A 12,432-nucleotide genomic window follows, 5' to 3' on the forward strand; every position below is an offset into this window, starting at 1 on the left:
TATGAAAGTAGGCCAACCTACTACTTTGTACGTGGTAACAATGAATTCAGAGGCAAAGAGGCTAACTTAACATGGGCATGCAGTTAAACAGCTTCCAAAGGCTATTTAACTTCATGGTATATGAGGATGGGGCTATTACAAGAACCTATCATGGAGGACATACAGTTATTTCAAAGCAAGGGCACAGTACAGGAGCCTAGGACAAAAGGTCAGTTTGAGGGGGTAAGAAGAGACAAGAAAGGAGCACCTCAATGAAGTAACAGCAATTACAAGGCCCTGTTGTGGGAAGCGTAAGCAGGAACATAGCAACTAAGGAATATCAGCTTATGTAAAGGGCATTTAAAGATCTTTTAGGAAAAGTTTACACCTCTCAAACACTAAGGTGAGGACCATAACTTCAAGAATCAGCCTAGACCTTTGTAAGCCCTACAAATCCTCCAAACAAGCACCTCCAGATCTCAACACTGGTTAACTAAGTAATGCTTTCTACTGTAAGGTTGTAAAAACATCTCAGTATCAACACCAACCCATTCAGAAAGGCAGAGAAGGATCAAGAGAGACTGCTAAAAAAAAAAAAAAACATCTCCAAAGTCTGTAACTCATTCCCAATGTTCATATCATTCCTACAAGAGACTGCCAGAAATGCTGTCCATATACACAAGGCTACATGCAGCCAGTTTACCACACACAATCCTAATTATGCACAGGCCATATCAAATCTCACACTCTACATTTTGTACTGACGCAATCGTCATTTCATGGGGAGAGTGTGGGGTACAGATTCTTCTTACTCCATCTGGCAACAGAGAATCCTATTGAAACTCAAGGGATCACAAGTGTCTCCTCAAAGAGAGGAGAAAGGAAGACCTATTTATTCTCTGTGCAATTTATTTATTGCTGGGCTACAAAACAGCACTTAAGTACTGGCTCTTAAACAAATCCACTGAAGAGCTACAGCTCAGAAGGTAATGTGGCCTCTGAATGGTAGAAAAGTGTTGGGTTCAGCAAGTAGAATGCAATTATGTAAAATCAAAATACAAACTGCATTGTTTCATGTACAGTGGAACAAAAATGCTGTTCTGTACTCACCCAAGACAGGCTGCTTTCAAATATTTCCAGCCTTTAAACAAAATTAGACTGTTTCAATTAGACTAATAGCAGGGCCAATAACTATGGATCTTTTCTACATTTCAAAAATGCATCTTCCTTCCCAGCTCCAATGTTTGTTCATTGGATTTGTTATAATCTAGTTCACCTTCCCTTACATGTCCCACCTTCCCTTAAACACTCCCTTTTAGACAAAATGATTTATCAGATTACCTTCCCTCAATTGTTCAGAGGAAGCACCTGCGGTCTCCAGATTAAAACTTTGGGCCTATTTTACAAGAAAAATGGCATCTTTCATCCTGAAGGATCCCAAAGCTCCTCCAAAAACTGAACATATACAGTGACACAAAAAAGCATCCATTTCTCAGGGGAAGCCAGTGGAAAACCTACATTCAGCAACCTCTAGGGAAATTTTAGTCAAAGCCACTGGAACAAATTCCTTCTCTTGTGAAGAATGCAATGGGATCTTTAATACTCATGCACTGCCAACACAATACCCATTCTAAAGGTCTAGTCCCAAAAAAAGCTACTGCTAAACCTGGCCTAAAACTCAGTTTATGAATCTCAGAATGATGAGGGGCTAAGTGGTCAGTACCACCCCCCAAAGCAATGCTTAGACAACACGGTCATCTCCTCCACCTTTCTGCTGGTAAAGCACTTTGGGATTAAAGGCTCTGTGCAAGAAATGGGCAGCCTGAGCACAGAACTGGGAATCAGAACTCCCAAATCAAGAGTTCTAACCATTCCTTTGACTTCAGTTCTCTGTGATCTCAAGCAAATTATCGAACTTGTCTGGCTCCAGCAATAAAATGACAATAACTTAATTACCGACCTCCTACAGGTGTTTGAGGATTAATTACAACTCATCAGTGTAACAGTGAGCTACCTTAAAAAAGGAGGGCCCTCTTCAAAAACCCTGCGGTAAAGTGAAGCCTGATTAAGGTTAAATAGGACCTTTGGCTCTATGACTGGAGGTTATATCTATAGCGCCAGTGTTGCGTTTGGCACTACAGACCCACAGGGAGCTTGCCTTCTACATATGCCAATTATTTCAGCTCAATCCTGAACCATCAATTTTCCAAGTTTGAGTGTTACCCCAGAATAAGCTTTTCCTACTTAGTTTCTGATGAGGGCACACTTGCGGCACGAGAAGCAGGTTGAGATGGTTTTGCTAGTGAGAGTTCTGGAACCCTTGAATTATCTTGTCTGCTTGACATTTTCAAGGCCTCAGATGCATAGTATTGTGATTCAGCGCTGTCGTACGTGGGTTTACTAAGCCACAAATGCTCACTGTCCTTATGCAGGAAATACCAGGTAGGCAGAGGGTGCTCAGCATCTTTAGGAAGGGAAGGGTTAGTGGTGAACTCCACATGTCGGGAATTCATTCGTTTCCCGGGACTGCGGCCCTTCTTGTCCTTTCGGCTGCTCTTCAAGGCTTCTGGACGGCTTCGCTCTTGTGGTCTCACCTTCCCTGGAGGATGCCCATCAGTCATGTTCTCGTAGAAGCATTTCTCAGCATCATCATAAATAGGTTTCTCCAGCCACACTCCCGAAATCAGTGCCTGCAAGCTTAATATCTGAGGCTTGCCATTTATTGTCTGGCATGCAGGACTGGGCAAACTGGTAACAAAAGAGGCACCAGAATGAACCACCACATCTGTTGACAGGCATGGTGTAGCAGGGGTTGCAGGAGTAGATAGAGCTGTTATATACCCTTCATCTGGAGTTCTTTGATCAACATCACCATAGTCACTGTTCCATCGTACCGATGGAAGATCTAGAAAGTGTGGATGAACAAAAGATTGAGACCTTTCAATAAACACCTTCTCTGCCTCATCAAAGTTGAACTTGTTGACCCAGACATCCTGGATGACATGGTGACAAGCAATCAGACTGGCATGGGTGCAGTGCAAGGCTGCTGGGTTCTTCCTTGGCTTATGAACATCTGGGACAGCTTCTTCTGACCAGGACACTAATGCTGGCTGCTCAGCAGCCAGTTCAGTCTCAGGGGCTTTCTGGGTCAGGTCATCTGCAAGTTTCTTTCTGAACATGTTTTCAGCATGATCAAAGAAAGGTTTGTCATACCACACGCCATCAGCTAATAAACCAGTCAGGATGAAATCTACCTTGGAGACCAAACTCTTGGTTTTTGGAGAGCGTTTCCTTTTCTTTTGCTTCTTCCCATTTCTCACTCTTTTCATGTCTTTCAATTCGCCCTCGACAGGATCATCGTGGCAAACACTGTTCATTGCCTCCACCTCTTGGCACTCTTCAGTGGCTGAGGCTGCCAACGTGGCTTCTCTTTCATAGTGGAGCCTCTCCGCTTCATCATACTGGTGCTTGTCCAACCAGACCTTTTCCAGTGGGTACGGGAGCTTCCTTGTCCTCATCTTCCAAAGAGTGGCAGCATTAAAAGATAAGCACAATAATGTAGTTGCAACATAACTAAACAAGCCAATGGCATACATTAGATTTGAGCCATTTCTTAAGCACTGCAAAGTTTATATAAAAACCCACCACTCGGTCATGATTAATATATTAAGAAATGATGCTCTGGGCATTTAATTCGCTTTCCATTTCATTGTTTACACATTTCAGTGAGAAGGAATTAAGTTGTCCATATGTTTAATCCAAGTTCAAATGTGATCTATTTCTCTGTAAAGCACCTTTTTAATTAAGTTATCTACGTCCACGTTCACATTTGGTCTGGTTAGATCTGCATTAAGTCCTCAGAAACTAAAGCCACAGGGCTCTACATGTAGGTCACATTTTACACAGTAAGGCACACTTGTCAGTCATGTAGGCCAAACTTGAATCCTTTTCAAAGTTTTATGGTATAGTGGAGGGATTTTCCAAATCACCACCCGACAAGCACCACCAGTGTGCTAACTAGATACCCTTAAACCAGTATTTTTGGAAAACTTGCTTTTTTTAAAAAAGTTTCCCTACTCATGAAGATCTTTTTGTAGACACTGCCAATATAGGACATGCTGTATTGTACTTGACTGCTATAAAACCAGCAGAGGAGCAAAGGAAACTATTCCCAGAGCTGCACAAAGTTAGCTGAGATAGAGTAAGGTTATGTGTTAGTAATGGGCTCCCGGCTTTCTTGGAAACCATGAATCTCTCAAATATATATTGAGCCAACAACTTTGACACTCACTGGATTTCAGTTAAAAATTAATTACTGCCAAATGAAAAGGCCAAGAGTTTTTAAGAGCGTGTCTCAGGGTTCATACATATTAACCTTCATTATATGTGACAAGCTTATTTTAAACAGAGCAATTTTAGAAAGATCTGCCTATAACTTTAAGCTAGATTTTGTTAAATGCTATTGTTTCACATTTAAATCAACTGAAATATCCCATACAAAGGAAGTGGCATAAATGTTGCATTTGTTTGGCATGAAAGTCTTGTGCTTTAACTATTGTTTATAACTCACTATGAAGTCAGATTTAGCTTCCAGGATATCAAAATTATCAAACATGATATTGGAGAGATTTTCCTAACTGCAGGATTTACAGCAGTGCTCAGAAATCCAGGTAAAGGTTAGCTACCAAATTTCAAGATAGTAAATTAGTAAAAGAGTAAGTGTGTTGAATTATGCACAAATCCAATTTAAAATTAAGTAGCTGAAAAGTCAGTTCCCTCTTTGCTTACCTGCCAGTCTCAGTTTCAAGATTCTATTTCACTCTGCAATAGGTGATCAAATCAGAAACATTTAAAACTGAATATTTTCCAACATTCCATTAGGTGCAGAAGGTGATACCAACAGTTGGAAAAAATAAACCAGAATTCCTATTTCAGGACTCGGCAGACAAGTAAAGGGGAAACTATTTTCAAATTTAAGTGCCTTTGCCATTTTAAACTTATACTTATTATTTTGAGGATTTTTACATTGATATTAAAAAAATCAAACACCTAAATACAGTATTAAAATCACAATTTCTAAGGGGAACCTGTTTTATTTTTGCTTAAAAATAAAAACCGATACTTTTCATCTGGTAGAGAAGACAATGAACAACTCTTGTCCAACTGAAACGAACAATATATTTCTCTTGATTAAAATATCAAAACTGGAAATCCTGAAAGTCAGGCTGATTTCATAAAAAAATAGTTTAACTGGATGCTCTACCCTATGGACATTAATATAAAAAGATATAGAGAATTAATCCTACTTATTACTTTCGAAGTCAAAGCGTCCCATTAAGTGGGTGGCAATGTGGGGATAAAGCAGCAACTCTATGATCTGGCCCTCAGGATAAGCCATGCTGTCACATCTTCCTTGGCATTGTGACCAAGCAGGCAATGATGACATCAGATTATAGGTCAAAGTCAGAACATATGCGAGTCGCATAAAAATGACTAAAATGTTAATCAGGTGCACATAGTACTCTAGAATATAAAGATGACCATGTTACATGCTTTCATTGTAAAAGCATGGTAGCTCCACACTTACTTTAGCGCCAGATTTTTGATTTAGAAATATTTTACATGCTACCCTTTGTACTCAGAAAAAAGGAGCAGTCTCTACCCCACAAGACAAATATTGAATAGCAATACCTACTACAAGAAATCTTTTAAAGGGCATGGGGTGTTTGACTATTTACACCAAGGAACTGTTTTGCACAGGAGCTTCCAGTGTATCTGCAGAAAAGTAGTAGCATCCTCCACAGAGGAAGAAATAATCTGAATTGTGGTTATTGGGCAGTAAGTGGAAAAGGAAAAGGGATGATGATACTGAAAAAGATTAGGACTGAAGAAGGAATAGGATTAGGACTTTTCACAACCAGTGATTGCTTAAAACAGGTGTTGTTCAAAATAAAACTACAATCTTGCAAGGGTTGTATAATTTTATTATACTGTTTACCTAGTTTTGACCATCTGAAGTGTACAAAATGTGAAAGTGCAGGGAAAGTGCATGCTTAGATCAGCATTTGACTAAGATGGATAGGACAGTTATGTCTATAAACCTGAACTTTTAAGGCACTGACTGCAACAGCTCAATAAGGACACTGAAGTGGGAGCTTTGAGTATTGTGAATGCACAAGGTGTTTTAGATTAACGGGAGGTGGGTGCTCATTGGATTTCGGTTCTCTTAAATCATACCAAGAACAAAATATAGGATGGAAGTGAACAGATAAAGCCTTCCATTTAAAAAGTCACATATGATTGTATCAGGTGAATCCGTGGCAGGAAAGTGCTTGCTCTGCATCTAAAGGTCGCCTTCTGGTTACAATTCTCAACTACTTCAGAGAAGAGGGGAATATAGTCTTGGCTTTTAATATTCTGCTATTACATGTTTAACATTTAGTCTGCATTACTACACACCTCTACCCCGATATAACGCAGTCCTCAGGAGACAAAAAATCTCACCGCATTATAAGTGAGACGTTATATTAAACTTGCTTTGGCCAGCCCCGTTCATTGTTCCCTGACTGCGCCCTCCAGAGACCCCCGTCCCTAAACACCCCTATGACCTCACACCCTACTCAACCCCTCTGTCCCCTGACTGCTCCGATCCCTATCCATCCCTCCCCGCCCCAACAGGCACTCACCAGCGGCAGGAAGTGGAGCAGCCAGCCCCAGCCCACTCCACTCCGCCACCTCCGAGTGCAGGGAGGTTGGGGAAAGGATGCCTCTCTGCACTCACCTGCAGCAGGAAGCGGAGCAGCTCAGCCCCAGGCAGCTCCACTCTGCCAGTTCCCAGCTATGGCGCTCCACTTCCTGCCGGGCAGGTGAGTGCAGGACCTTTCCCCAGCCGCCCCCTCAGTGACACAGCTGGGGCAAGGAAAGTGGAGCAGGCTGGGGCTGCGTGGCTTCACTTCCCGCCAGAGGTGAGTGTTGAGAGGTTGGGGAAAGGACGCCCTCCATACTCATCTGCGGTGGGAAGCGGAGTGCTGTGGCTGGGAGCTGGCAGAGTGGAGCAGGCTGGGGCAAGGCTGCTCTGTTTCTGACACTGCTGGTGAGTGCGGGGGGGGGGGGGAAGAGGGGAGGATCCCTTCCCTCAAGCCCCCTCTCCCAAGCAACACAGCTGGAGCTGGGCAAGGGAAGCAGAGCGGGCTGCTCCCGGCCCCCCGCTAATCCCCTGGGCCACTCTGGGATTGCGAGGCCACTAAAAGTGCCCTTCCACAGCTCCTGACCCCAGACCCTGAGGGCAGGGAGGGAGGAAGAGCCCCTGATCGCCACCGAGACCCTCTGCCCCTTATCGAACCCCTCGGCCCTGGCCTGGCCCGGCACCCTTAACATGCTGCTCAGAGCAGCGTGTCAGAGCTTCACTGCCTTGTATGTGAACTCACCTTATATCGGGTCACGTTATATCGAGGTAGAGGTGTATAATTCAAGTCAGACATAAGAAGGCAACTGCATAGCAGATAAAACGGGAGGTTACTTAATCCAGTTTAATGTAATTAGTGACAGTTTCTTGCAACTCCTCAAATGACCTCTTTGATTAATCAATGAATAGCAGTCATGGTGATGTGCATATAGGGGGTACATATGCATTATGTATTTAATAAGGGTACTTAGGACGCCATTATTATTGCAGGATTTGTGTGTTCTTGTGTAAAACCAGATATGAGATCTTCCTCTCCAAAGAGCTGAAACCAGAATGAATGGTAAATTCCTATAAGTATACTGTCATTTCTATTAGAAGACAGAAAACTTAAATTGACAGTGACCTGTTTATAACCAAGGTGAACAAAATCCTAGCACCAACACATGCAATCCAGTGATTTTCTTGAAAAAAATCAAGCAGAAGTGACAAGATATTGACCTGTAAGTACTTACTTTTTTTAGTTCCTATGACAGCATTAAGAAATAAAGTTAGGAAAAGTGAGAAAGTTTTATTTCTAGAGATGCAGGACCAGTGAGAGCACAGTAAACGAGTTGTATAGTAGGTAGGATATTACTTGTATAAAACGTTTTAACTTTCAAAAGAAATTAGAAACAATAGTTTACTGCAAAGTTGTGGCTGCTTAATACTAGTGAGTCTAGACTAACTAAATAGAACTATGTACATATACTTCTAAAACTCAACTGTATTTATTTTAAACTACTGTATCCAGCACTAAAAATACAATTAGATTGCATACACACTGGAGTTGTTACCTCAGTGTACTTGATAGGGATCAGCCTTGAGTAAACTACAAATGTTTTGAGTATCCAGAATAGCCTTTAGAGCTGTTAACTAGCTAGAGCTAACTGGCAGTGAACTCAATTTAAAAAAAAAGGACAAGCCTGTAGCAGAAGTTTGTTAAAAGATTATACAAGAATTTCTGGAAGAAGTCCAGTCCCAAGAATTTAACAGGTCTCCTTTTCAGTCAAGAGACAGAAAATATACATATTTTTATGTCTGTTAAACATGATGTTTTAAAAGTTAATTTCTTCAAACACCCAGCCTGTGGGCCACATGCAACCTGCTTAAGATATTTAGCAGCATGATCAACTTAGCAGAAATCAAGCTTTTATTTATTTTTTACATATAAAATGTTAGTGCAAAGAAAATCTTCCAAATGGGAACTGGCTTAAGAGCCTACAAACATCCTGAAACAGCTCTGAGACATGGCCAGTTCCCTTTTACCTCAATGGAGTGTTAATTCTTAAACCCAATTATGGTTACAGCTGCACTACAGTTTACCACTACTGTAAGCTATTTAACTGCTCTAAGCCCACGAGAGAGAATTCTCCCATCAGCACAGTGCTGTCCACACCGGTGCTTATGTCGGTGTAATTTATGTGGTTTATTCACACCCCAGATGACATAAATTATGCCAATTATGCTGTAGAATAGAACAGCCTATGACATTTTAAAAAAATCAGATTTTTAAATAATATAAGTATACAATTGCCAATGTAATTTGCACAATTATACACACAGGACAGTTTCATATGCAAATACCTGATTTAACAAAAATACCACATCTATTTTAGGGAAAGTATTTTAACAAGTTAGAACCTTAGTGTAGACAAAACCATTATTGCTTTAATATGTGTCAGCTTTGGAGGTAACCTCGAGTAGCCAAGGCAACTCAGAACAGCACTGGTAGGTGCTTTGTAACAACTCTGCCAAGGGCAATTCATTTCACTTTCATGAGCACTAAGCTTTACAACTAAAAAATAATCTTACTGTGCTTTATGAATAATCTCTGCAACAATTTCTATTTCTGAGTATGTCAACAGTAGAAATCAGAGAAGCAAAGAATCCTATTCTATACTTAAATGCAAAGTACAGTAACTTCTCATTTAACATTGTCCAGCTTAATGTTTCAATGTTACGTCCCTGCTCAATTAGGAAACGTGCTCGTTTAAAGCTGTGCAAAGCTCCCTTATAACATCATTTGGCTGCCTGCTTGTAAGATTCTGTGGAAGAGCAGCAACTTTACAAGAGAGCATTGCCCAAGTTCCACTTCTCCACCTCCTCCTCCTCCTCCCTCCCAGTGCTTCCCCCACTGCTACACAGCTGTTTGGTGGCACTTAGGACTTGCTGGGAGGGAGGGAGGGAGGGGGAGGAGCAGGGACACACCACATCTGCCAGCTGTCTGGCAGCAGGGAAGTGCTGGGAGGGAGGGGCAGGAGCAGGTCTGGAGTGGAGTGGGGACAGGAAGAGGCGGGCCTGGAGCATTCCTGGCAAAGTCCAAGCCTGTTCTTCTCCAGGGAAGCTGCCCGCCACTGCAAAGGTGCTTCCTAGTGTTCTTGCCTGCAGTGGGCTGTGCCTGTGTGGGATAAGCCAGGGGCACTTCCCAACCATAGTACAATGCAGTACTGTACAGTATATAATGCCTTTTCTCTGCCCCCCCAAAATTTCCTTGGAACCTAACCCCCTGCATTTACATTAAATCTTATGGGAAAATTGGATTCATTTAACATTGTTTCACTTAAAGTTGCATTTTTCAGGAACATAACTACATTAAGTGAGGAGTTCCTGTACAATCACCTTATAAGCCTTTATCATGCTCCCTAAATTGAATATGGTTATTAGGTTCTTATGCATTTAATTCATCGAAACTATTCTAGGAGCCACTAGTATTATGTACAAAATGTTTCTATGATCATAAAAATATGTGCGCAGACTAGACAAGAAAGTGCAACAATGTGTGCTCTTGCTGCGCAGGTTGGATACTGGCCTTTGTATTATCCATGCCACTGAAACGTAACAGGCAGCAACTTAAATGGTGGCACAAAGTGTACCAGCTATTTGTAAGACTCAAAACATCAAAAAGGCAATGGTATTTGTGTTGATTAATACATAGTTATCAACCTCCCTCACCCAATGTAAAGTTACACAGGACAATGCAGTGAAAACTTCCCATAACTAACATACAAGCAACGTTAACAACCATCTAAAAGCCCTCTAAGTTTCAACAATTTCTAATTGAAAATGAATAGTTGTTCAGCTTCCTTTTCCATTTCTGCTTATTATCACTTCTTGGCTGTCACAAACTAAAATAAGGCTGTCACATTGGATTTCCAATGAAACAGGGGAATTTGTAGTTAAAAATGTGATGAAAACATTTATATCAATATTTCATGAAACCCAAAATAAGATTTGAGCTTAAGCTTTTTACCTGTATTTTTTTAAGATTGTGTTTTTCTTTTTCTTTTTTCAAATGAAGGGAACACTTTTTTCCACAGCAGTTGTTTCTGAAGGGAAATGTCAGCTGCTTTTCAAAATCAACAATCTTAAACAGTGCAAGATTACCAATGAGTTCACTGTATCTCTCTACAGTAGAACCCATCAATAATGAAATAGAAGACAGGGAGAGGGGGGCATGATGACATGTACCCAGAACCACCGTGATGCTGTTTTTGCCCCATCAGGCATTGAGATCTCAACCCAGAATCCCAGTGGGTAGTGGAGACTGTGGGAACCATGGGATAGTTACTCACAGCTACCCACAGTGCAACACTCCGGAAGTCAACGCTAGCCTCAGTACTGTGGATACAGTCCGCCGACTTAATGTACTTAGAACATTTCGTGTGGGGAGACATGCAATCGACTGTATAAAAACGATTTCTAAAAAAAAGACTTTTATAAATTCGACCTAATTTTGTAGTGCAAACATACCCCTAGACAAAGCCAACAGGGATTATGTATAGAGTATTCTCACACTATCTCACATGTCACATCCATCCCCCAACAGAATCTACTGAAAGCTAATCCCAGCAACAGCAAGGAAAAATGTCAACTACAAGTGAAAACCCAGAGTGGAAAGAGAAATTTGGTAGTTAGTTCAATTATGCACACATAAGCAAGAATCAGTTTAGTTAAGCATTTGATCTCACTAATGAAATTACCAATCCAGCTACCTGCAGTACTTTTTGTGGGGAGATTGCAGAGTGTTTCAGGACATAAATGAGCAAAAGGCTTGCCAGTCAGCCAACAAAATGACAGTTGGGACCGCCCAACTATGATTCCTTGAAACCTTGACATCCGCCCCTAAGTGATTAGCAACCAATAATCGGCACCTAAAGTCACTCAGCTAATAGGTGCAGAAAAGCAAGTCTGGAGATACCTGTCACTGGGAAAGGCAGGCTCCATTTCCTCCTCCAGACAAGTGTGGAGTACTGCAGAAAATCAGTTGGGAAAGGATAAGAAATAAGTTAGTAAGAAAAAATATATCAACTAGTATCGGAAAATGAACAGAACAGCAAGTGGAGGAGAGGAAAAAGTATACCTGTAAAGGAAAGGAGCAAAGCCAGACAGAAGAAAAGAATATGTACCTGAAAAGAAAAGTAGAAGTGAGCAAGGAGGCACATAGGGTGCATAACCAGAGAAGGTAATAAGGAACCTCTGGCCAAGCCAAGCAACTCAATGGTATTTCTCCCATCCGTAACAGGATAGACTTTTTAATCCACTCAATTCCAAAATTTCAGGGAATGTTCTAGGCATTAATGGGCAGAATCCTATTGATTTTGGTGCAAATCAGAAAGCCAGAAGGGAGCAGAGGGGACACATACAACCCCCTGCATTTAGTTAGCAGAACCTGCAGTTTTAACCACATCTGTGATTGTCTATAGATGTACAAGCCGGTTGATAGCAGCCATTATTTGGGGGACGGGGGGGGAAATGCCAGGAATCCCTGAAAGAGGAGGAATTGGAGAATGAAACACAAGGAGTTTATGCAAGGAATGGAAAATGTAAGGAGGCCCTTATGCATGGAGTGCACTCAGATTACAGATACAATAAACCATGCGAGACTCTAGGTAATAACTATGGTTATGACCAGAATAAATCAGGATTAAACAGAGATTATGGAGTCAGATTGCAACCCAGTAACAGAAAGTGCAAGAACAGCAGCATAGTCCTGTGAGGCTCAGGACAGC

The 12,432-nt window shown here is 41.4% G+C and overlaps 1 protein-coding gene across 7 annotated transcripts in view; it reads right to left on the minus strand.

Moving 5' to 3' along the window:
* Positions 1–12,432, minus strand: part of EEF1D (eukaryotic translation elongation factor 1 delta) — a 35,864-nt gene that overhangs the window by 22,314 nt on the left and 1,118 nt on the right. For 3 of the 7 annotated variants that reach the window (XM_030553944.1, XM_030553943.1, XM_030553942.1), the window contains exon 1: positions 2,224–3,497. The exons of 2 other annotated variants lie outside the window; for them this stretch is intronic. In XM_030553944.1, coding sequence (XP_030409804.1) covers positions 2,224–3,497 — 1,274 coding nt within the window. Of the gene's footprint in view, positions 1–2,223; positions 3,498–11,621; positions 11,674–11,783; positions 11,830–12,432 lie in introns of those variants that run through there. 2 more of the 7 variants (XM_030553945.1, XM_030553947.1) reach the window with 2 other exon arrangements.

This window comes from Gopherus evgoodei, chromosome 2, assembly GCF_007399415.2.
Source record: "Gopherus evgoodei ecotype Sinaloan lineage chromosome 2, rGopEvg1_v1.p, whole genome shotgun sequence".
NCBI classification, from domain to species: Eukaryota; Metazoa; Chordata; order Testudines; family Testudinidae; genus Gopherus; species Gopherus evgoodei.